Source organism: Bos taurus, chromosome 29 (genome assembly GCF_002263795.3).
Source record: "Bos taurus isolate L1 Dominette 01449 registration number 42190680 breed Hereford chromosome 29, ARS-UCD2.0, whole genome shotgun sequence".
In the NCBI taxonomy this organism is placed as follows: Eukaryota; Metazoa; Chordata; class Mammalia; order Artiodactyla; family Bovidae; genus Bos; species Bos taurus.
The window spans coordinates 48,814,278-48,839,981 of record NC_037356.1 but is presented as its reverse complement, the minus strand read 5'-3'; the positions used below and the strand labels follow the sequence as shown (position 1 = coordinate 48,839,981).

Below are 25,704 nucleotides of genomic sequence, written 5' to 3'. Positions count from 1 at the left end.
ACTTTCTTGAACCTATTTATCAACACGATTTTCAAGTCCTTATCTTACAACTCTGAAGCAAATCGTCTCATCTATTTGCTCCTGACTCTGTGGATCAGCATTTTGGCTTCCTCATCTGGATGGTTTCACCCAGCGCCTTCAAGTGGCAGCTTGGTGGTGACTGGGTGGTCTCAGCTCGCCTCAGGAGTCTGGAGCCGTCAGGCTGTTAGACAGGGTGCCTCAGCTCTCCTCCACATGGCTTTTCCGGCAGCCCGGCTCAGACATGCCCACATGGCAACAGTGTTCCACAATGGTGGGAACAGTAGGGTTGAGGGGGGAGGCCCTGCTGGGGGAACTGCAAAGGACTTGCACCCATCTCTGACTTTCCCCAGTCCGCCTTCTGGCCATAACTTTACACACTTCCACCAAAGCAAGATTCACACACCCCTCAAGAGACCCCAGAGTCTCATGCAACTAGAGTTGGTACCATGCCCAACACCCAGCATCTTACAATTGGCCTTTTTTTTCCCTTTGTCTTCCTCTGCCCGAAGCCTGGTCCCAGCACTATTTCAGGATTGATGCGTGTACCCCACTTTGGGGTCTAATTTCTTTTAATCTATTGATGCATAGCAAACCACACCTACATTTCCTGGCTTCACATCACAACTCTTCCGTATTCATCATTCCGTGGGTCAGTAATTTGGGCTCGACTCAGCTGGAAGGTTGTTCTGGTGGCTTTGCGTGAGGTGACTCGCACAGCTCCAGTCACCTGGCGGTTCGTCAGGGCTGGACGCGGGGCGGCGGACGATGGCCGCGCTCACCTGTTCTTGCTCTTGGCCCGGGCACCTCGGTTCTGCACACGGCCTCTGAAGCCAGCCAGTTCACGTGGTCCCCGTAACCACATTCCAAGAACACATGAGTTATACCCAGTGGAGCTTCCCCAGCTTTCTTTTCACCACGATGAAGGTCAAGGTCAGCCCGAATTCAGCAAGTGGGAAAACCAGCCCTTATCTCTTGGTGGAGGAGCTACAAGTCGACTCAACGCACGTGAGTTTGAGCAAATGCTGGGAGACAGTGAAGGACAGGGAAGCCTGGCGTGCTGCAGTCCGTGGGGTCTCAAAGAGTCAGACCCGACCTAGCAACTGAACCACGATCTGCCACACCTTCAGATCTGTTTCTGTGGTCTGTTTTGTCCCTTGGTTTTCCGTCTGTTGTGTATGAAATAAATAGAGGCTCCATGACCTCACCTCCCTATGGATGTCTTGGTTTTCCCTGGAGAGCCAAAGGTGCCAGGCAGAGCATTTGATTCAGGTGGAGACTGAGGTGACCTGAGGCCGTGGCAGGGCTGGGGTCTCCTCTGAAAGCTTGGGCTGTTTACCAGGACCCCATCTCCTTGATGACTCTGAACCAGAATCCTCCTCTCCTCCACAGCATGAGTCTGCAGGGGACTCTGCTTAGCTTTTTGTCCTTCTGGCAGCTGTCTTTTGCTCCATTTCTAGAATCTCACCCCATGTGTGCTGCTTGGCTCACAAACACTTCAAGGAGAGACTTGGCCAAAGGGGCCCCCTTCTCTCTGCGCCCCCCATTCACCAGGGTCTCGGTCTGTCGAGTCCTGGACGTCTTTGGAGCCCTAGCTTCCTGTTTATCTCGCCAGCCCAGGGGGCCCCAGCCTCACACTCAGCCCATGTGCCCCACACACTAAATGCATGTATGCACATGTAGGCTCACCCAGCTTGTTTCTCTCCTGGGATCGTAGTCCTTGGAGTCTTCCCTGGTCATAAAGCTGTCACACAGCTGTGGTGGTGTCTTCAGCAAAAAGTGTGATCAGACCAAGCTTCAGAGCCAGAAGCAAAGTCTCCTCTAGTTCCGTGTGCGTTATCTCCTTGCAGACGGTTTCTGTGCACATACGTTAGCCATTGTGTCCCCTTTTGATGATGTTTCTAGAAGGAACTCTGGGGTTCCCCAGGTGGTGCTAGTGGTAAAGAACCTGCCTGCTAATGCAAGAGACCCAGAGATGCAGGTTCGATTCCTGGATTGGGAAGATCCCCTGGAGGAGGGCATGGCAACCCATTCCAGTATTCTTATCCAGAGAATCCCACGGACAGAGAAATCTAGTGGGCTATAGTTCACAGGGTCGCAAAGAGTTGGATATGACTGAAGCAACTTAGCACACACACACACACTAAAAGGAACTTCAGAGGGGAGGAAACGCAGCTCCCTTAACAGAGGGGTTCCTAATGCTGTTCAGTCGCTCATTTGTGTCCAACTCTTTGCAGCCCCATGGACTGCAGCACGCCAGGCTTCCCTGTCCTTCACCATCTTCCAGGGCTTTCTCAAATCCATATCCATTGAGTCAATGATGCCATCAAACTATCACATCCTCTGTCTTCCCCTTCTCATCCTGCCCTCAATCTTTCCCAGCATCAGGGTCTTTTCAGATGAGTCAGTTCTTTTCATCAGGTGGCCAAAGTATTGGAGTTTCAGCTTCAGCATCAGTCCTTCCAATGAATATTCAGGGTTGATTTCCTTTAGGATGGACTGGTTTGACCTCCTTGCTGTCCAAGAGATTCTCAAGAGTCTTCTCCAACACCACAGTTCAAAAGCATTAATTCTTCAGAGCTCAGTCTTCTCTATGGTCTAAATCTCACATCCATACACGACTACTAGAAAAACCGTAGCTTTGACTAGATGGAACCTTTGTTGGCAAAGTAATGTCTCTGCTTCGCTGTGGCTAAGGTGGTTTAGGTGGCAAAGGTAGTACCTATCCCTGGCTGATTTGTCCTGCCCTACATTTTCCAAGTGGGTACCGGTGGGCGGGCCATGGAACATTCTAGCCGCAAGGGGCCTTAGGGGTCATCTGCTTGTACCCCTTCCCACTGTACTGGTGAGGAACCCAAAGGCCTCAAGGTAGAAAGAAGCCTGTGCGGCTGTACCATGGGTAAGGGGCATAGCCACTGCCAATACAGGACCCTGACTCCAACCCCACTTCTGAGTGAGGGGCAGGGCAAGGGTCCCTCTGGGGCCATCCCGTTAATTAAAAGCCTCTCAGCCTCAGCCTTTCCTCCTGCCAGCAGGACGGCGGCTTGCAGATCCCCATCCCCAGAGGCTGAACATCCTCCTTGCTCCTGGAGGGGCCCAGCCGTGTGCCCGGGGATACTCGGGCAGCCTGCAGGCCTCTGACAGCGGCAGGCACGGGATGACCACCCTCCTCCCCTCCCTTCTCCACCGCAGGCTGCGGGAGCACCACCGGGCCACCATCAAGGTCATCCGGCGTATGCAGTACTTTGTAGCCAAGAAGAAATTCCAGGTGAGTCCTGCACTCAGCCCTCCTGCCCTGGTCCACTCTGAAAGCCGCTCGCCCACCCACAGCACAGGCCATACCTGCCATGTCTGAGACCTGACCCTTCACCCATCAAACACCCTGCCATGACTTCAAGATCCGTCTCCAAGATAGCTGGCCCTGGAGAGATGTTTCCCTGATAGGGCTGGACCCCGGGGCCAACCCAGAACCACACGGAGCCCTGGAGTTTACTCACCCCCCACCCACACCCCCTAGACAGGAGTGGGAATGACTCAGGGAGGGTGCAGAGCCAGCCCTGTGTCACCTGGACAGGAAGTACCTGCCTCAGGCCTGCCCAGGGCTTTTGTCCCCATCGCCCACCCTGTGTGAGTCAGAACAATGGGAGTGACCTCCCTGGCGGTCCAGTGGCTAAGACTCTGTGTTCCCAATGCAGGGGGCCTGGGTTCGATCCCTGGCCAGGGAACTAAATCTCACATGTTACAACGAAGACCGAAGATCTGCTTGCTGCAACTAAAGACCCTGCTTGCTGCAACTAAAGACCGTGCTTGCTACAACTAAGACCCCACATGCAGCAAATACTGGCACAGCTAAATAAATATATATTAAAAAAAAAAAAAAAAAAACCTAGCAGAGAGGAGTCCTGGCCCTGCTCTGTGCCCTGGGGCGGCCCCCTTTACAGGGAAGGGTAGGGTCTCCCTGGCCAGATGGGGCTGGAGACTGTGGACTTCCCCATCGGCCCTCCTTCCAGGAGTGAGTCTCCTACAGCAGCCCCTGGAGAACGCCAGGTGATGCCAGGCTTGGCACCTCTTTCCTCCGTGGAGACTGTCATCTGTTGGAGGATGGGGCCCAGCTCAGCTTTCCCTCCGAGAACATGGAGGCTTGGGAAGCAGGGACCCCTGGGGGAGGGCATTCTCTTTCCGGAAGGCTTGGCCACCGGTTCCTTTTCAGAAGAGAGTTCCTGGCGGAGCCAGGTCTGAGGGTCACTCGGAGCCAGCGGCAATGTCCAGAACCCCCGGGCCTGTGTGTGGTACCAAGTGGGGAGGTTGGGGTGACTTGTTCACACCCCCGCCCCGCGAGCAGTCACAGCAGGGCTGGGGCGAGAACCAGACCCTGGGTCCCCTCCGGTCTGTGCCTCCCATCCCAGACTACAAGCCTGACTCCAGCCCCGGCCAGTCTCCCCAGCAGAGCCCCCACCCACCCAGGCCAGGGAGCCAGACTCAATGGGGAGCTCTGGACAGACCCCACTCCAACAGCCCTAATGAAGACCTCTTTCCCATCTGGACTGGGAACAAGAGCCCAGGGGGCTGCCCAGGACCATGCCCACCTGTGCCCTCAGCCTGCCAGGACTCTGGTCCCATCGCATGTGGCCCCTCGGGAGCGGGTAGGGGCGGGGAAGGGAGGGGGACAGAGGGGAAGGGGGTTGCACACAGTCCCCAGGGGCGTTGTGCTGCCCGCCTGCCCATCTGTCTGCCCACAGCCTGGCAGGAGGCCTTTCCCCCCCAAACTGGGCCAAGCAGTGTTAAAGGCTCCCGCCAGGGCCTGGGACCCCTCACTGTGGGATCAAAGAGTCCGTGAAGGCCATTCCCAGCCGGCGCCAGGAGGTCTGCCCCGCACTGTTCTGGGCAAGATCCAACGTCCCCGGATGGTGGGCCTTTGGGTCTGTGGCTGCTCCTTCCCCGAGGCCCGGCTGCCCTGGTGGAGCCAGCAGAGGGGCACCTGGTGAAACAGGGAGCTCGAGGGTGCTAGGCGAGGACGGGCTGGCCTCTCGGGTGGGGCGGGAATGGCAGGAACTTCTGCCGGGATCAGGTCTGGGCAGGACTGTCCCCAAGACGAGAGGAGGCCCGGGCAGGGCCCTCGCTGGAGAGTGGCTGGTGGTGAGGGCTAAAACCTCTGATGCCAACCGGGGAGGAGGGTACAGAGGGGTCACTGCGACTCTCCTAGGATGGGAACGGTCCCCAGCCTGAGCAGCCGGGCCACTGTGCTTCCGGAGCAGGCCCCCGCTGGGCAGAGGCCAGAACCTGCTGCCTGGGGCACTGCTGGACCATGCAGAGCCATGCCAGGGTGGACACCAGGCTTCCTGGGGGCCTCTTCCAGGTCTGGGTACCCACAGGGCAGGCCCAGCTCAAGGGTGATGTGTGCAGCTTCCAGATCAGAACCACAGATGCCCTGGGCAGACGGGCACCCACCGTGGCCAGAGAAGGTGTGGGTGCTGGGGAGCGCCTGTCACAGAAACGCGGGCAAGAAAACCAACAGCTGTCCTCAGGGGGCACCCTGCCCTCCCTTCCAGGCCAGCGGCCTCCCTTCTGCCTCAGGATACAGGCAGCGTCCCGCAAGCGGCCTGGGAGGCTTCTGGAAGGAGGCCGGGCAGCCCTACGGGCCTGCCCCCTCCCCTCCCCTGTGCACAGGGCCCCGAGGCCCTTGAATAGACCAGGTGGGGCCTGTGAGTGCAGCAGCTCCTCCTGCTCTGCCCCTGGGACAGAGGCTCTCAGGCAAGGCCCAGGGCTGGGGCGGCTAGAGGGGGTGGGCAGCAAGAGGCCTCCAGGGAGGAGGGACTCAACAAGATGGAAGTGGTGGATGAGCCCCTGGTGGTGAGGAGCTCTGGGGGCCTCCCGGGGTGGCCCCCGCCTCAGGCCCAGCTGCCAAGGCCCCTCCCCCGCAGCAGCCTGTCTGTCTGCCCACACGCCCACCCCCATCTGGCCCCAGGGGCAGCAGACGTGGCTGGTGGCCCCCCTGCGGGCCCCGCTGGCCGATAAGTACCCGGCTGGCCGCCCCTGTGTCTGGCCGGAGGAGCCAGAGCCTCTCAGCCCTTCAAGTTTGCCTTGAACTCCCGTGTCCACCGTCGGTCAGTCTGGACAGCCCGGCATTATCTCGCTCATCTCAGGCTCCTGCTGCTGCCGCCAGAGGAAATTAGCTTCAGAGAGAAAGCTGAGATGAGCTTTGCAGCCGGACCCCAGGCAGCCACTTGACAAAGGCCTCCAGGAGCGCTGACCAGACCCTGGTGGGGGCAGGGCGGGGAAGGAGGAGCTTATCAACTCCAAGATGAGTCTCAGGGGGCCTAAGAGCCTGCCAGGCCATGGGTCCCGGGTGTCAGTCAGCTGTCGGTTACCTGCTGAGGTCCACACCCTGCACAAGGCGAGGCGGGGGGCCGGCTCCCAGGCTCCTCTCCACCCTTGCTCCTGCAGGCTCACACACACCCGTCCCCTGCACTCTCGTGCCTTTCCATGGAGACGTCTGTGTACATTCGTGCACACAGAGCCCCTCAACACACTCAGGGGCCCACAGTGGTCCGTGACCTCCCAGGGTGTACGGGAGGCCAGGACAAGCACTCACGCCATTCTGGGCCAGGCCTGCCCAACTTTGACCTCTGAACCCCGCCTTGCCTCTTCTGAGCCTGCCCCTGACCGCACTGGCAGGTCGAGGGTGGCCCCGAGCCTCATAAAGCCCTTTGGCCCACAGGAAAGCAGGCATCACCTCTCAGGACCACCTCCCCATAGGCATTAGACACAGCACGGACCCTGGGCTCAGCCACAGCCACCGTCACAGCCATTGAGTTCTCCTGGCACGAGCCACTCAGGGCCCTCCAGCCCTCTCTCTCCTCGCATCTTACGTTACCCTCACTCCCCTTGTCAGCCAGAGGGCTCAGCATCCCCATCGTACAGAAGCAACACTTGAGTCCTGGGCACGTCACCACTAGCCTACCACCCAGCGCCACTCTCCACTTGTCCTGGAGCTGGGTGTGTGGCGTCAGAGAGCCTGCCAGACTTCATCTCACCCCTGACCCCAAGATCCTACGACGGGCCTTGCGTCTCAGCCCTATGGGGATGCAGGGTGGTCCCAGAGTCCAAAGTGGGGCTGGGTGTTGGCTGTGAGGGCCCCACCTGGCGAATCTGGTGGGGACAGGAGCCACCCTGGCCTTCTTGTGCCCGGTCCCTGATGGGGAGGAGGGTTCTGTCCTGCCTCAGGATTCTGGGGTCCCAAACCATGTAGGGAGTTGAACTTTAGCTGCCAGTGTTGATGACAGGGCCCCTGGGCATGTCCAGAGGTGCCCAGAGATGGAGGCAGAGGTGGCCTTGCCCGTAGCCTAGGGTAGCCTGCCTCTGGGGTGGTACCACAAGGAGAGGTAGGGCTCATTCGGGCAGGGAGGACAGGGCCCCTGGGGCTCCCAGATTTGAGACCTGGCCCTGGCCCTCGACGGGCATCTGAGTCTTATTCCTTCTCTTCCTCTGACCCGACAGCCCCTGCTTGCCCTGCAAGCTGTCTGGAGCTTCTTGCAGACCCGCTACCCCCTGCCCCCCAGCAAGCAGCAGTAACCTCCCAGCTCATCGCTAGTGTGAGCCCTTCAGAGTTAATGAGACCACCTGGGCCCCCCCAACCCTGTCTGCCTGAGGTCCCCCCAACAGAGTCCCTTTCCCCAGTGAGCCCTGCTTGCTTGTGTGGGCAAAGGGCCTCCTGAGCCATCAGACCCCCACTCAGCCAGTACCCTGCTACCTGGGTGGGACCCACAGCCCGTGGGCTCCTGGGATCGAGGCCATAAATGTGGCTGGAGGTTTTGCTGACATCCCGAGAAGCCTCCTTCTCTCTGTTGTGGTTTCACCTGAGCCCCGGATGCATTTATGGGCTCAGGGCTGGCGCTGAGCCTGGAGCTCCAGGGTCCCCTGCCCTGCCCCCCTGGCCCCAGGCCCATAGTGGGACCATCTTCTCCTTCCAAGCAGCCTGAGAGCTCCGGTAGGAGGCCTGCCACCCACAGCAAGCACTGCAGGCCGAGGCTGTCCCTGGGGCCCTCTCTGCTCACCTCAGGGGACTGACTGCCGGGGAAGGGGGTGGGGTGGATCGCCCCCACCCCGAGAACAGTGCAGGCGCCTGCCAGCGAGGGTGTGGTCAGCTTGGGACCCAGGCCAGTGGGGGCTGCACAAAACTGCCCTCTTTGCCACTGACCGGAGCCATGCTCATCGCCCCCTGCCCCCAGGCCCTCAGCTGGGCCAGCTCTTCCAAGGCAGTTTGGAAACAGGGCTGGGGGCCTGGGAATGGAGAGTAGGCAGGTCCCTGGGTCCAGAGAGCCCGAGTCACTGGCCTGGGGTCACCCAGCTCCCGGGTGGGGTGGGGGATGGGGGCTGGGGGCTGAGCCCAGCCACGGCAAGTGCGCTGATCCAGGCCTGCCCCTTGGTGCCACATGGGCGGCTCCTTAAATCCCAGATGCGCACGGAGGATAGGGACCGTCCTGTGCCCGGCGCTGGCCCACACACGCAGGCACAGCCTGACTCTGTCTCTCTGCTGCAGCAAGCGCGGAAGCCCTACGACGTGCGAGACGTCATCGAGCAGTACTCCCAGGGCCACCTCAACCTCATGGTGCGCATCAAGGAGCTGCAAAGGAGGTGAGCGCGCCGGGCTGGGGGCAGGGCGGAGTGTGGTCAGCGTGGAGCGTGCGTGGATGGCAGAGGGCGGGGCATGGGGGGTCGCTCCACCAGCACCCAAGTCTCGGGGTGGGGACGCTTCAAATCCCAGCTCACCTGCTGTTGAGCAGGCCCAGGTCAAGTCCTGGGAGATACACGGCTGGGTGAGAACCTACCGGTTGGGCGCTGAGCACCCCAACTCTCGGAAGCCCACGTGTTCTGGCTTCTGGCCCACGGTCCAGAGAGTTCTTCTCCCGGAGGCCGCCTGCCCCTGAGGGGCCTGCATGGGCTCAGACCAGCTGCACATTGGCAGTGGGTTGGCCTGGGGACTGAGCTCTGTGAGGCACAGGGTGTGGCTGGGAGACCACCCATGTTGACCACCCTGGCCAGGCAGGGACTCAGGCTGCCCCCTGTTCACCCCACCCCTGTCACTGACCTACAACAGGGATGTGAAGCCCATCCAGCCCAGCAACCTGGCCTTGTCCTGGAAGGGACCTCTTGCAGTCCTGCCTCTCTGGACACTTCCAGGCACCTGGCCTGGGGTGTTTATGAAGCGGCCACAGGACACTGGGCTATTCTGGGATCCTGCTGTACCCAGGGAGGATGACAAAGGGACAGTCCAACCACTGCCCTTCACCTCTGAACCCCCCACCCAGGCCCCCCATGGGAGTATGGGCCTCTGGAATCTGAGAGGCACCTGGCTGGTTTTGGGGTGGTGGCAGGGGGCGGCCCCCAGAAGGGGCGGGCAGCTTGTCTTGCTGGGGACTTTGGCCCATCTGCCCACTGATCAGCCAGATGTCAGTATGGGGCCCAGGGGCCAAGCATGAGCTTCTCCATCTCCCTCTCCCCACCCTCCCCCCCTCCCCCCAGGCTGGACCAGTCCATCGGGAAGCCCTCCCTCTTCATCTCCGTCTCAGGTGGGTTTCTGCATCAAGGCACCCTCAGCATGGCAGCCCATGCCAGACCCTCCTACCATCGCCCCACCCATGCCTGCCTCTTCCCACCATCAGAAGGTACATGTCTCGCCAGGAAATCCAGGGAGATGGGGGCAGGTTGACCCACCCAAAGCAAGGTGGCTTTGAACATAATTTACACAGGATTTGCAGTTAGCACAGGAACCTACAAGGGTCCCTATAAGGGCAGGCCTTTCTAGGCCACTGATGATCTGGGTGTAGAAACGTGACCAGGTCTTTGGGAAGGTATGGGCCTGGAAGTGGGGCTGGGGACTGAGAAGCCAGCCGGAACATCGCGGCAGAGGTGGGTGCTGCTCTGCAGCTCTGAGGATGTGGAGCGGGCTGCGGTCACATGGGGAGCACAGGGCCAGGCCAGTTCCTTGGGGTTGCCCCAACCCAGGTTCAGGCGGGAGGCGCAGCTCAGGCAGGGGCAGGACAGCGGGGGTTTCAGGGGCAACAGGCATCCCCAGCCAAAGCAAGTGTCTCCCGGGGGTGGAGGGCACAGTGGGCACCATCTCAGGCAGGCTGTCCCTGTCTTCCGCGCTCTCGGGAATCAAGGAAACGGGAAGGGTGGGACACTGACAAGCCGGCCAGCGCCCGCCCACCCCCTCCCCCTACCATCGCCTCCTGAAGTTCCCACCACGGAAGAGCTCTTAGGAGATGTCCTCGGAGGTTCAGACCTTCGACTCAGCTCCCTCAACCCCCGTCACCCTGGGGTCGCCTGCCCACCCTACCCCATCGGCCAGCGCCCGCGTCCCTGACTCGGGTGCTTTGCCCCACAGAGAAGACGAAGGACCGTGGCAGCAACTCGATCGGTGCCCGCCTGAACCGCGTGGAGGACAAGGTAAGCACCTGAGCCTGGGCTGGCTCCCGCGGCCACGGGCGGCGTCCTGGGGCCTGGACAGTGCTGTCCCCGGCGACGCTCCACGCTGCCGCTGGCCCCGGATGGCTCGGCGTCTGGGGTCTCCCCCGGTCCGTCCGTCTCCCCTTTTTCCTTCCTCCTCCTCTCCTTCCGTCTGAGCTTGTGTGGCCTTCCTGAGGTAGGCGCCGTCTACTTCCCCGTCTGCAGTGGGTATCATCCCCGTGGGAGGGAAGAGGACGCTGGAGTCCAGGCTGGTCTGAGACCTCACACAGGGGGCATCCTTATGGGCAAGTGGCACTGAGTACCCACAGGCCCCTCCCTGGCATAGCTGAGGTGGGCATCGCTCCCTTGGCTCCAGCCCGAGGGCACTCAGGGACTTGGAGATGCTGACAGGGGCACAAGGGTGCGTCATGCGGGGAGCAGGGGCTGCGGGCATCTGAGTGAGGGCAGCGGGAGGTGGGCAGTGTCAGCCCAGGCCCTGCTGGGCGTCCAGGCGGGATGTGGACACCCACGCTCCCTCTGCTCCAGGGCACGGCCGCCTCAGTGGCTGGGGTGCCCTGGTCCTCCCCTGGGTCTGCGCCAGCATCCTGGAGCCCCCACGGATCTGTGGAACAGGAGGGGCAGCCATGCTGCCCTGTGACGTCTCCGTGGTCAGGTGCGGGCTCTTATCTTACCAAACAGCTCGTTCATCTGCATGGACCTTATCTGAGAGCCGCAGGGGGGGCTAAAAATAGAGGGATTTTGCTTGGGCAGGGAGGGCATCCACTGCTCCGTTTCCTGGGCGACGCCTGGCTCTGGCACGTGCCCATCTCTGCTGCAGCTGGGCGGGCAGGCAGGGGAACGGCTCCCAGTTGCTGCCCTCCCCCCCAGCCTGGGCCTGCAGGACTACCCTCTGCCCACCTGCAATCTTCCCCGGCTGGGGCGGGTGTGGGGTCACGATCCAGTACGTGGGGTCTGAGAGGGAGGGCTGCTGTCCAGCTGAAACGGGGGCCCTCACCCTCCGGCCTGCCCCCCGGGGCTGTGTGAGCCCGACATCCTGACGCCACTGGAGGGCTGGCCCGTCTCGGTCAGCACAGGCCTAAGCAGGGCCTTTGTCCTGTCCCACAGCAGACAGCCCAGTGGCAGGTGCCCTGTCTGGCAGGATGGGAACTGAAGCCCACAATGGTCCGCTCCCCGGGACGGCGGCATCAGGGCCTCAGGGGCCCTGGTCTCCGCCTCCCTGGTGGCCGGCCCTTGGCTCTCACTCTGCCTCCTGTGTGTGACCAGGGCTGGCGCGTTCCGTGAGAAGCCGCAGGTGGCCGTGCCGAGCACAGCAGACCCGGCCCTCCAGGTGGGGCTTCCGGTCATCACAGGAAGCAGAGGGGGCTTCCCTGGTGGTCCAGGGGCCGACTCCGCTCTCCCAATGCAAGGAGCCCAGGTTCAGTCCCTGGTCGGGACCCAGACCCCACGTGCCACAACAGGAGAGTCCATGTGCCCATCCCACATGGAGCAGCTAAAAATAAGAGCCCTTGCGCCACAGCTAAGACTGGTGCCGCCAAACAAACATTTCAGCAGAAAAGTAAATGAAGCAGAGGTAGAGCCAGGGAGCAGACCCGGCCCCCCACCCCCCAGCCCCTCGCCTGGCCCTGGGACAGCGCTTGCTGAGTGAGCTCCGCAGCCAGCGCCCCCTCCCAGCTGTCCTGGGGGCATCCGCCGCCCCACCGTCCAGATGCTCCCACCCCGCCCCGCGTCCCTGCCCTGGTCTGGTCTGTCCCCTGTCCCGCTGCCCTGGGGCTTTCCTATGACTCTGCCCTGCTCAGGGCAAGCCACTGCTTTAAGCCTAGACTGGAGCCCGGTGTCCTCTGGGGGTGGTGATGGGGCTGCCTAGGGTCCCCTGCAGCCCTCCAGCCACCTGTGGGGTCTAAAAATCAAGACATGGCCCTTAGTCAGCCAGGGGCAATGTGGCGGGCGAAGTGGGACCTGTGCTGGCCTTGGGGGTACCCCATCACGGACCCAAATTTCTTCAGATCCGAACAACAAAGCAGGGGAGGGTCCTGGAGGACAAGGTTTGGGGGCAAGGCCCCTGGCGGCCTCCGCCCATCAGGCTCTGCGCCCAGGAGAGGGGCCACCTGTTCCTGGGCAGCGAGGATTCTGCCTCACCCCCTCTGCCCCGTGGACCTGGTTCGGCCTAGAGGCTCCATCACTCAGAGTCCTGAGCCTGCTCCACGCTCCCCGCCCCCCGTGGACCTGCAGAGACCCAGGCGAGGCCTCTGTGGGCCCCTCCCCCGCCGGCTGACGCCCCTCGCAGATGGACCCTGGGAAGGGGCCCCATGTTATCGGCTTATCGCAGGGGCCATCAGGACCATAAACAACCCCCTGGCAATCCTGCTGACGCGGGAAGTTGGGGGCAGGAAACGCAGCAGCCGTCCGGCCCTCGGACGCCCAGCAGGCCCGCGGCGGTGGCAGTGCCAGCCGGCCCGCCAGCCAAGCCCCCGCCCCGGGCCTTCCCCGCACGCCCGGCCTGCCTCAGGCCGGAAGGGAGCCTGGCCCCCAACTGCTTCCTCATCTGGGCTCCGGTTCTCGCCCTCGGTGGGGAGGGCGGCGGTCTCCTCCCAGCCTCCTCCCAGCAGGCTCACGGCCGCAGGAAGAGGGTCTGGGAGAGGAGGGGGAGGGGGCTTGGGAGGCACGCGGCCCCCCACCCTCCCAACCCCTGTCTTGGGGCGGGGAGCCCGGCACACCTGTCCCCGGCCTGGGCTGGCTGTCCAGGCCTGCCTGGCGCCAGGGGTGTGCAGGGCCGAAGCAGCGTCCTGCCCGGGCCCACACCACACACCCCCACCCCGGCCTCACCCGGGGGCCTGGGGGACCCGCAGGTCCCCAGAGGAGAGGCGGGAGCTGCTCTTGCAAGTTGTGCCCCATGCTTGGCGGAGGGAGCGGGGGAAGCACAGCCTTTGCACAAATAAATTCTCTTTTACAAGTGGGGAAACTGAGGCCCAAGGAGTTTGTGCAGCTGTCTAATAAGCTAGTTACTAGAGCTAGCCCCAGCGGAAGCCACGGACGGAGGGGCAGATAAGGTGGAGAGAGACAGCAGAAAAGAATTTCATGAACACAAGGGGTCTGGTGAGAAGAGGCCGCGTCTGAACAAGGAGGGCCAGGCTGGGGGCTGGGGTGGGGGCAGGCAGCGGGGTCCGCTGGCGGCGGTGGTCAGACTCTGCCCTGGAGGGGGGCACGCCTCGCCAGCCCTGAGACGGGTCCTGAGAACACGACCCCCAGCCCCGGGGCCCCTCCCTATCAGGGCTGCCGCGGGGCAAGGACCCTGGGCTCTCTGGGGACCCGATGAAGCAGTCGGCTCCCACCTTCCTCCCCCCAGTGTGTATTCTTAGCTCCGGCCCCTGGACCTGCTGCAGTGTTTACATTGAGCCCTGTTTATTTTGCAAGCTCAGCTCACACTGCTTTTGCTGATATGAGGAACACAGTGGGCTGGGAGAAGTTCTTTCTTCTCTGTTTTTGCCGGAAATGTTCATGGCTCAGGGCCGGACACCAGGAGTCCTGGGTTTCCAGGCCCCAGTTCAGAGAGCAAGGGTGGGAAGGGCCCTCCCCCACCTGGCATTGCTTCACTGCCCCCTGTCCTAGAACCCTGGCCGGGCACACCTCTCTCCTGGACAGACATGCCCCCAGCCCGGGTCCCCGGCTGCTGCACCTCCCCAGCCCCTGCCCTGCACCAGGAGGGCCCAGTCTGCCCCAACCTCCCTCCTCCTGCTCAGTCCTCCTCCCAGACCTCTCCACCCCCCAGCCTAAAAGCAGGACCCGGAGGCACGACCATCCGGGAGGCTCCCCCTGCCTCCGTCCCTGGAGCCCCTCAGAGCTGCTCACCTTGCATGCCCGCTGCACACCCTGCCCGCTGAGTTTGGGCCTCTTTTATCTTGGGCTTAGGTTATTTTTCCAGACATCGATGTGGTCTCTGGCCTCTCCCCACTGAACCGCAGTCCTTCCCATTGTATAATCTTTCTTAGACACTGCAGCAACTCTCTTGCTCACCTTTTCTTCAGAATCTTTGTGCTCACATTTGTGGGTGAGATATGTCTTTCTGTTCTCATCTGTTTGGGCATCCAGTTTAGGAGAGCCTCACGAAACAAGTTAGGAAGCAACCTCTCTTCTTTTGTATTCTAGAATATTTTGTATAGGACTAGGGTTTTCTTCCCCAGAATGTTTGGAGAAACTCGAAGGCGAAGCCGCCCGGCCTGCCATGTTCTTTGTGGGCAGATTTTTAACGGAGTCCATGACGTGGATGGTTATGGGACAGGTGGGGTTCTCTATCTCTTCCCGTGTCAGTTTCCATAAGCTGCTCACTCTAACCACGTGTGCGTTCCACCCTAGTTTTCGTGTTTATTGGCATTTCTCATCGTTTTAGCACCTTTACCATCAGCAGTTTGCTGCTTAGTCGCTTAGTCGTGTCCGACCCTTTGCGGCCCCATGGACTGTATAGTCTGCCAGGCTTCTCTATCCGTGGGATTCTCCAGGCGAGAATCCTGGAGTGGGTTGCCATCCCCTGCCCCATCCAGGGGATCTTCCCAACTCAGGGATCAAACTCTCTTGTCTCCTGCATTGGCAGGTGGGTTCTTTACCATTGAGCTACCAGGCCCCTATTTCATTTGCTTGTTTGTGCCTTCACTTATCTCCACTGGCCAGGCTTGCCGGCTCCTTGACAATTTTATTCACGTCTTCAACCAACGCTTGACTTTGCCGATCCTCCCTTTTGTTGGCTTGTTTTGTTTCATTCACTTTATTTTCTTCCTTCTATTTACTTGGGTTTAATGTATTATTCTTTCTTTAACTTCTTAGGTTGAATTCATTTTAAGACTTTCCACATTTCTAATGTGTGCTCTCAAGGCTACACTTTGGTTTTTCTCTAAATGCCACTGAAACTTCATGCCCCAGGTTTTAATCTGCAGCATTTGATTTTCATGTTCATTCACATAAAGATTTCTCGCGTCTCCACTATGACCTCTTGTTTATCCCAGGAGATGTTTTGCAATATGATTTTCATCATTGTTATAAGTGTCATTGCTCTACTGTCAGACAAAGTGCTCTGCGGGGCATCAATCTTTTGAAACATTTTGAAATATGTTGCAAAGGTACAAGATGTCATCAATTTTTGTAAGTGTACCTTCCCTGTTTGAATACCACACGTATTTTGAAGTTGACAGGGCGGTGTTATACTTGCGTCTGTTAGAACAAGCTTGTTAATTGGTTCCTCACTGGAATGTTTTTATCTACTTAATCTATCATTACTGAGAAGTGTATTGAAGTGCCAACTATTGTGGAGGATTTTCCTACTTTTCTTTATATTTCTGTCCTTTTTTGCCTCGTATATGTTTTAGATCTTCTGATCAGGTACATATAATATTCACTTTTTTGTATATTCGCTGCTGGATTCAATGTGTTCTAATTCCATAGCACCCTCTTTCTCTCAGGCAGGCTTTCCCCCCTCTTAAAGCCTATTATCATTGTTATACAAACCTAATTTTCTTTGTAATCTTTTTCTTAAGCTTTCTTGAGGTACAATTTACGTGCCGTAAAATGCACCCACTGTAAATGCAGACAACACATTTTAGTAAATCTCTAATTTGATGTGCAACGAACATCAAAATGAAGTTTGAGAACATTTTCAACACCCCCAATTCCCTCAATTCCATTTGCCAGCTCCTGCCGCCAGCCACAGTCAATCACTGACCTGCTTTCTGTCTCTGTATCCTTAAATTTCTGTAAGACTAGAAATCTGCCTTTTCTGGATGTTCCCTGTAAATGGAATCAGACAACTGGTAGTGTTTGTGTCTAGCTTTTCTCACATAATGTAACGTTCTTGAGGGTCGTCTGCGCTGCATCTGTATTTCTTGCCTTCTTAACGCTCAGCAGCATTCTGTTGTATGGATCAACCACATTCTGTTTATCCATTTGCAAGTTGATAGACGTTTGGACTGTTTCCAGTTTGGGGCTATTATGGTCAATGCCGCTGTGAACTTTTTATCTACGAGTCTGTGTATGGACATATGTTTTCGTTTCCTTCGGTCAGGTTCCTAAGAGGGGAATTGATGGGTCATATGGTAAGTTTCTGTTTAACTTTCTAAAACGCTTCTAAACTGTTTTCCAAAGAGTTGGTACCATTTTGATTTCCCACCAGTAACACACAAAGGTCCCACTTTCTCTATATCCTTACAAATGCATGGTATGGTTGATCTTTTTTCTTTTCGCCATTCTAGCTGTGGGTTTGATTTGCATTTCCTTAATCACTAATGATGTTGAGCAACTTTTCATGTGCTTATTAGCCATTCATAGTCTTCTCAGGGGAAATGTTTATTCAACCCTCCTGACTATTTTCTAATTAAGTAGTTCTGTTCTTGAGTTGTAAGAGTTGTTGATATGTTCTGGATACAGTCCTTTATCAGATATATGACTTGCAAGAATTTTCTCCCCCTCCGTGGCTGTCTTTTCCTGTTCTTAATCATGTCTTTTAAAACACAAAAGTTGTAAATTGTAAAGAAGTCCAACTTATCTTTTCTTGTATGACTCATGCTTTTGATGTTATATCTAAGACTTCTTTGCCTATTCCAGGGACATGAACATTTCCTTCTATTTTTTTTCTTGTAGAAGTTTTTTTTAGTTTTAACTCTTACATTTAGGTCTGTGATTTATTTTGAATTAATTTTGGGATGTGATATGTGGAAACGTTTGGGGTTTTTTGTTGTTTTGGTTTGGTTTTTGTTCCTTTTACTTAAAGATATCCAGTTGCCTTGATACCATTTGTTGAAAAGGTTACATTTCCCTCATTGAATTTTCATGATGCCTTTGTCAAAAATCAATTGAACGTAAGTATATGGGTTTATTTCTGGATTCTCAATTCTGGACTGCTAGTCTCTAGCCCTGTCTTTAAATGCACATTACTCTATTTTGATTATTGTAGCTTTGTAGTAAGTTTTGAAATCAGGTAGTGTTAGTCCTCCAATTTTCTTCTTTCTCAAATCATTTTGCCCTTTCTATATTTTATGAATTTTTATGTGAATTTTAGAGTCAGGTTCTCAGTTTCTACCAAAAAAATAAATAAATAGAGAAAAAAAGAAGAAGAAGAAACCTGATAGGGTTTTCCTGGAGATTGAATTGAATCTCTGACCAATTTGGGAAAACTTGGCATCGTAACAGTATTGAGTCTTCCAGTTCATGAACATGGTATATCCTTCTGTTTATTTGATCTATTTTAATTTCTTCCCATTATATTTTATAGTTTTTAGTATATAAATCTTACATACCCTTTGTTAACTTTCTTTCTAAATATTTTATTATTTTTGATGGTACTGTTAATGGAATTGTTTTCTTAATTTCATTTTTGAGTTGTTACTAGTGTATAGAAATTGGAGAAGGAAATGGCAACCCACTCCAGTATTCTTGCCTAGAGAATCCTGTGGATGGAGGAGCCTGGTGGGCTGCTGTCCATAGGATCGCACAGGGTCAGACACGACTGAAGAGACTTAGCATGCATGCATGCATTGGAGAAGGAAATGGCAACCCACTCCAGTGTTCTTGCCTGGAGAATCCCAGGGACAGAGGAGCCTGGTCTATGGGGTCGCACAGAGTCGGACACGACTAAAGTGACTTAGCAGCAGCAGCAGCATATAGAAAGGCAATTAAAATTTTATATTAAGCTTATAAACTGTGACTTCATTGTTATTAATGCTAGTAAATTCTGTTGTTGATTCCTTAGGATTTGCTATATATAGGATCATGTCATATATGGGGCTTCCCTGCTGGCTCAGATGGTAAAGAATCCGCCTGCAATATGGGAGACCTGGGTTCGATCCCTGGGTTGGGAAGATCCGCTGGAGAAGGGAATGGCTACCCACTCCAGTATTCTGACCTGGAGATTTCCATGGACTGTGGAGCCTGGTGGGCTGCAGCCATGGTGTCGCAGAGTCAGACACGACGAAGTAACTTTCACTTTCGTCATGTACGAATAAGGACAATTTTATGTCTTCCTTCCAGTCTGTATGTCTTTAACTTCCTTTTCTGCCTAATTATACTAGCTTCATGGGGTTGTAAAGGGTCGGACATGACTGAGCGACTGAACTGAGCTGAACTGTCTAGTAAAATGTTAACTACAAGTGGCTGGAGAAAGTCTTGTAGGGCAAAGTATTCCATCATTTACCATTAAATACGATGCAGGTTTTCATTAAGTGCTGTTTGTTGAGTTGAGGGTGTTTCCTTCTATTCCTACTGTATGTTTAGGGTTCTTCTCACAAACGGATGTTAGATTTTCTCAAGTGCCCACTCTGCAACTTTTGAGATGGGCATGTGCTTTTAGCCCTTATTTCTATTAATGTGATGTGATACATTAACTGGCTGGGGGGTTTTAAGCCAATCTTGTCTTTCCCACTTGATCATGATGCACAGTCTCTTTTGTCTGGCATTGGATTTGGTTTGCTAAGACTTTGTTAGGAATGTTTGTGTCTATATTCATAAAAGACACTGTTCTGTAGTTTTCTTCTTTTTTTTTTTCTTTCTAATTTTGGTGTTGGGTTTTTTAATTCTTTTTTTAATCATATACACATTTTACATGTCTTTTGTAAACCCTAGATTTTAAAAAATCATTTAATATATCTATACTCAATTTCTTAATAATTATATATTTATACTTAATAAATATATTATACATCTATACTTAATAATTTCCGATATATTTTGATAGATTTATAGCCATGTATTTTGTGCTTTTTATTTGTACTAAACTTTCTAATGTTTACTCTGCTCTTCTTTCCTCTCTCTTGTTGAATTGATAGTTATTTTTCGCTGCATGTTTTCTTTTACTGGTTTTAAAGTTACATGACTGTTCTTGTAGAGGGTAACCTAGGACTTTATAACAGTTATATAATACATCCATTTCTATGTTTGCCCACATCTGGAATAATATAAGTACCTCAAACATTTTAGTTTCAATCTCTCCAGCTAACTGATATGCTTTGTTGTGTATGTAAGTTCGAACATAATTAGTAGTGTTTTATATAATCAATATGTGTTTAAATTTACTCATCTATTTGCATTTTTTGTCACGCATCATTTATTTCTTGTCTAAGATCTTATATGTGGGGTCACTTTTTTTTGACTGAAGTATTCATTAGAATTTTATTCAGTGAAAATCAAAACCCTTCTGATTTTGTTTTAAAATGACAGTTTTACTGTTGTTCTTAAAAATATTTCCACTGGCTACAAAATTCCAGACCCTAGGTTACCAAAATGATGTCCTTTTAACACATTGAAAATATCATCAAGCTGTTCTTTGACTTCCATTGTTTCCATTGAGAACAGAGATGGCAATGAGTCATTGCTCTTCAGAAGGCAGTGCGTCTTTTCTTTCTGGCTGGTTTAAGCTCTTTCCTTTACTCTATGTTCTGCATTTTCACCGTGTTGTGTTATTAGAGGGGAGAAGGCAATGGCAACCCACTCCAGTACTTTTGCCTGGAGAATCCCATGGACAGAGGAGCCTGGTGTGTTGCAGTCCATGGGGTCACCGAGGGTCGGACACGACCGAGCGACTTCACTTTCCCTTTTCAGTTTCATGCATTGGAGAAGGAAACAGCAACCCACTGCAGTGTTCTTGCCTGGAGAATCCCAGGGACGAGGGAGCCTGGTGGGCTGTCGTCTGTGGGATCGCACAGAGTCGGACACGACTGAAGCAACTTAGCAGCAGCAGCAGTGTTATTAGAGAGTGTCTTTTGTTCATTCTGCTTGAAATTCATTGAGTTTCCTTAATCTGCGGTTGGTGAAATGCATCAGGTCTGGGTTATACTCGCCACTATCTCTTCATATTTTGCTTTAGTTCACAGTTTCTTCTGGAACTTTCACGAGACACTTGGTCAACCATCTCAGTTCTCTCATATCTCTTACTGCTTCTCTCTTTCTCTTTTATAAAAAATCACTTGGTTCTCTGTACTGTATTCTGGATACTGTCTTCTGATCCATCTTCCAATTCACTAATTATTTCTTCAACTGTGTCTAATCTACAGTTAAATTTATCCAAAGAATTTTAAATTTCAATGATTGTTTTTCTATTTATGGAAATCCTATTTGGTTCTTATGCATACTTGATAGACCTTTTTATAGTACCTTTCTTTTCACTTGTACATTCAAACTTGAAAAAAATTTCGTGATGTATATTGAATACAGCTATTTTATGTTTGAACGCGTGAAAATGTAAGTTGCTCAGTCATGTCTGCCTCTTTGCGACTCCATGACTGTAGCCTGCCAGGATCCTCTGTCCATGGAATTTTCCAGGCAAGAATACCGGAGTGGGCAAGCCATTCCCTTTGCCGGGGGATTTCCCCAACCCAGGGATCAAACCCAGGTCTCCTGCATTGCAGGCAGATTCAGTTTCTGTTAATTCTGGTGTCTGAGTCTTTGTGAGTCACCTTATCTGTTTATGCTTTTTTCTCATTCATGGTGTTTTGTTCCCTTTGAGAATTTCCTTTTTTAGTCGTAAGTTCGTATATCTTACCATGTATCTCTGAGGATTTTTGAGGTCTAATGTGGAGCTGACCTTGGGGAGGATCCATGTTGATTTCTTCCATTGCTGTACATGTGGGAGCACTACCAGCCTGAACTGTAAGTTCTGGGCTCAACATTTTTGAGACCGCTCATGTGGTATGCATTTGGGCTTGCAAGCTGAGCACACCAGCTGTGGATATGGCTTCTCAGATCAAATGTTGTTCCACTCCTTTTAGCAGCAAAGCAATTTTCTATATAGTCTTTTCAGGGACTGGGTTATTTCTTACTGACCATTGAACCTTCACATTGAACACAGAGCACTTTGAAGGTTCCAGCTTTACGTAGGGCTCTGCCGTGACACTTCCCACCTGGGGCAGGTCTGGGCTTGGATACCTAAGCATCCATCCCCTGTGAGACTGTGAAAACCAAAGCTCAAGTTTACTCAGTTCATCAGATGCCTTCAGGACACCTCTTACCTCTGTGGGTTCCATGCCAACTGCACGTTCAGCGTCTGGTCTCTCTTACCTCCAGACTAGCTCATCAAGGCCAATGAGTCTTGTGGGCAGACAAGGTCTCATTCACTCACAGGGCATGGAGTCAGGGTTTGGAAGGTGGAGTTTTTCTGGGCACCCTGGGTCTGATGGCTGCTGCTCCAGCTCCGTGTACTGATTCCTGACCTTCCTAGGCTTCATCTCCCCATGAAATTGGGAGACGTTGGGCAGTAGCAACGTGTCTGGTTCATGCTGGTCTGTGGGGTCTTAGTGATAAGTAGATCTCATTCTGGGGCTCCAGCGGTTCTGTATTGGGCCAGCAGTCGTTAGGGACTGGACTGAGAAGAATGCTCTTCTCCAAGCCCCCTGGCCCTCAGAGAGAAAGGACTCCCCCACTAACTTGCACTGAAGCCAAGGATCTAGAGATAGGAGCCTCTAGACCAGGGGGCAGCAAACTGGGGCCCAAGGACCAGATCGGCCCCTGACCTAAAGAATGTGTGACAAAGCCTGTGTATGATCCCTAATGCCTATAATATTTATTATCTGGCAGTTTACAAGAAAGTTTGCTGATCCCCAATTCAGACCAACGTTGCCCAATAGAAATATAAAGGGAACCACAGGTATAATTTCAAACTTTCTCTAACAGCCATATCAGAAAAATAAAAAGAAACAAGTTAAATTCATTGCAATATATTTTATTTAACCCAGTAGATTAAAACATTATCACTTTGGGACTTCCCTGGGGGTCATTGATTAAGACTCTGTACTTCCACTGCATAGGGTGCAGGTTTAATCCTGGGTCAGGGAACTAAGATCTCATATGCTGCACAGCATGACCAAAAACTAAAAAAAAATGTTACATTATCATTTCAATATATAATATTAAAAGAATGGCTGGGGTGGACAACATCCTGTCTCCAAAAGCCAGTGTGTGTTTTAAACTTAGAACATGCCTCTATCTGGATGCTGAGTTTTCCTAAGAACTGCTTGGTCTGCATTTAGATATCAGAAGATTTACAGTTGTCAAGGGAGATTCTCATGCCTAAATTAGCATTCCTAAGCAACTGTTGTTAAAGTTTTCTAATAACTGAGTTGGGGACCTGTATTTAAATCTGAATTCATTAAAACTCAATCAACTTGAGATCCAGTTTCTCAGTGTCAGCCGCATCCCCAGCGCTCTGTAGGCAAGCTTGGCTGGTGAGCAGGCTCTGGCACCATAACTTCAGACTGTGGTGTGCTGGAGGGCGGAGTCGGGAGTGGCCCCCAAGCGTGTGACCAGGCCCGGCCCAGGGAAATGCTGGCGAACACCAAGTGGGTGAGCAGGTGCTGACGTGGGGCAGGTGGTGGGGGCGGGTAGGGGAGCATCTCCCAGGCCCAGCATCCCCTCTGAACGTCCTTGCACCCTCTTGGGCTCCCAGTCCTCAGACTCGAGCCTCCAGAGCCCGTGACCCACTCTTCCCTGATGACCACCCGCCTGGCATTCTGGTTCTTATAACAGCATCTGTCTCCCACCAGCCTTGGCTCCTGGGGGCCATAGGGACAGTGTTCACCTTGGGAGGCTGTGTTCCCAGGCTGCCTCGGACTCCACGGGGCACCTCATCTCCAGCTGGGGCTAGTTGCCTCTGAAGGCTGGGCAATCTCAAAGGGGCTCCCCCACCCTGTGCCCAGCTCCCCAACATCCCTCTGCTCCTGCAACACTCCTCTCTTTGCTGGTGAACTGCTCTTGAGTGGCAGGGCCGTAAATAGGCAAAGGCGTGGGCTTTGCCTGATCAAAGGGCCCCCTTCAGAAGCCGTCATTAGCTGCTATTCTGGGAACTGGTTATTTTAAGGTTAGTGTATTTTTTCTTTCCTGAGGAACCGTCTTAGTGGATGGCTAGGTCCTGAGGTGCTGGCTCTTCAGTCAAACCACACAAGCCCTGTGTTGTCTAGGGTTTCAAAGATAAACCTAGAATGAAAGCGTCACTTGGCGCTAAGCACTGCCATCCCTGTTCCTGGGCAGAGGTGGGCAGGCCTGCCAGGGAGTCCCTGCACCCCTCGAGCCACGAGACTTGCCAGCCCTGGGACGGGGCTGCTGTGCTCCTGGAGGGAGCCAAGGTCAGAGCCCAGCGTTCTCACGGCCACGGCGGCCCCACAGGCCTTGCCTAGAGCCTGGCTCAGGGGGCGTCTTTCAACAGACGGCCCAGCTTTGGCCAAAGATCTGTGGGAAGAGACCCACCCCCACCAGTAGCCAGGGGAATGCACAGTGACATCATGGTTTAGGAAAATGATAATGCCCGGTGCTGGCATGCATGTGGAAAAACAGGCATTCTTACACATTGCTGGTGGGGACTCTAATTACTACAGGGTTACATGTCTGGAAAGGAATCTAGCAGCATCTGTGAACATTAAAAATACATGTACCTTGAATCCCAGGAAAGGAAGCTCCAGGGTCAGAGGCCTACGTACCAGGATGCTAGCCATGCTCTGAGTGACAGAGAAACGAGGAACCACTTAGCTGCAGTGAACAAAGAGCTGCGTAAGGAGACTCCTCCAGCTGTGGGTGCCACCTGGCCCGATGGCTGTCAGTGCTGACGAGAGGCTAAGTCGGAAACCCGAGATGCCAAGAAGCCAGGTTCCCAGAAACCGCGCTGCCTTGGACAGCCCTGGGAGGGCTGGGGAGCACGGCCCAGCCCCAGGGCGCGGGGCTGTCCCGGCAGCAGACAGCCCGAGTGCAGCTGTGAGATGCTCCATCCCCGTTTGTTCAAGGTCAGGGTGCCCCTTGCAGTCTGTGTGCGAGTTGGAGGTTGTTCAGGTAGAAACGTGGTGTCCCGCCCCGGTTCCTGCTCTGGCCTCAGTCCTCTGTCTGCTGGGGCTGCTCTCCCACCAGAAAAACTAGCCCCTAAACTCAGCCTCCCCCCACAGCTGCTCCCCAGGACTCGGGGTTCCCTCAGCACCCAAGTCTTGGTCACTGATCTGAGCCTCCTTTCCCAAAGACCCACTCCGTGCCAAGACGGGGGACGTGGTCCACCGGGTCTAGCCCCGAGGTCCAGCCCCAGCGCAGAAGCCGCACACACACACCACTGCTGCTCCATCCCACTGGCAGAACCAGCCACGTGGTCCCACCCGGAGCAGTGTGGGGAATGCCGTCCCAGCAGGGCCCTCTGGGGTCATCTGTGTGGCGGGACGCCCATCTCCTCCACCCAGGTTCCCCCAGAGACGGCAGACGTACCCCGTGATGCGGGCCTGCCCACCTGCCCCCGCCGCACACAGCTCCCCTCAACAGCCCTCCCCAAGGCCCCAGGTGAGCAGCCGCTGTGGACGGGAGCAGCAGCATGGCCCGGAACTCTGCCCTCTGCCCCAGCAGGACCCCTAGCACAGCCCAGCACCCTGGGGCCCACATGCCAGACTTGGTTTTATGGGTGAAGCCCCCATCAGGGTTAGGGGGCACCCCGGGACAAAGGCCTGGGAGACTCAGGTCTGACCATCTGACCCCCCACCCAGGCTGGCACCACCGTGAGCACGAAAGGGAGGAACCAGGGCCGATGGGCAGGCAGTGTGGTCAGCTTCGGGGCCTGAGCCGCCGTCCAAACCCTCCTCACTCCACCCTCGTCCCCAAGGTCCCACTGAAAGGGCTGGAGCAGGACTCCCTCTCGGAGGGGCTGAGCCACCTCTGCAGGAGCCCCACACCCCACCCCCAAGGTCAGAGGACCCGGCCGCCCATCACATCCGTGAGTCTTGTTTTTGCAGGAGATGCTAAAATCCCACCCCTTCATTTCAGAGGCTTGGCTCCCTGTCCCTGAGTGAGGGCATAGGTCGGGTGGTCCCAGGGGACCTATAGGCCTCCCAGCCCTTCCATCCCATCAAGGGTAAGATCCTTAGGACCCTGTAGTATCCAGGGGGGCATGTCCAAGAGGCCACGGTCACAGGAGGGAGGTGAGCGCTCCACTGGCCTGGAGCTGATGCTCAGGGCGGCGTGCCCGCCCTGCTGGGGTCCTGAGCCTCTCCTGACGTGGAAGCAGGAGGGCTGCCCTCGTGGCTCACCCCATCTCTGTACCCCGCCAGTCCAGCTCCTCCTGGCCAGTAAGAGCCCGTCCCCCCGTCATGGCAGCCTCACCCCCTCGGAGGCCTGGCCTCCCAGGAAGGAATGTGAGTGCTGGCTTTGGGAGTCTGTTCCAGCTCAGGTTCTAGGCTGGGGGCCTGGCGTGGGGGGTGTTCAGCCAAAATGGTGATCTGGAAGACTGCA

General features: G+C 54.9%; 1 protein-coding gene across 2 annotated transcripts in view; it reads left to right on the top strand.

Moving 5' to 3' along the window:
- KCNQ1 (potassium voltage-gated channel subfamily Q member 1) overlaps positions 1-25,704 on the top strand; it is a 379,149-nt gene that overhangs the window by 299,415 nt on the left and 54,030 nt on the right. The window contains exons 12-15 of one of the 2 annotated variants that reach the window (NM_001205441.1): positions 3,211-3,286; positions 8,558-8,652; positions 9,541-9,587; positions 10,406-10,467. In NM_001205441.1, coding sequence (NP_001192370.1) covers positions 3,211-3,286; positions 8,558-8,652; positions 9,541-9,587; positions 10,406-10,467 — 280 coding nt within the window. Of the gene's footprint in view, positions 1-3,210; positions 3,287-3,713; positions 3,878-8,557; positions 8,653-9,540; positions 9,588-10,405; positions 10,468-25,704 lie in introns of those variants that run through there. The other variant, XM_024987363.2, reaches the window with a different exon arrangement.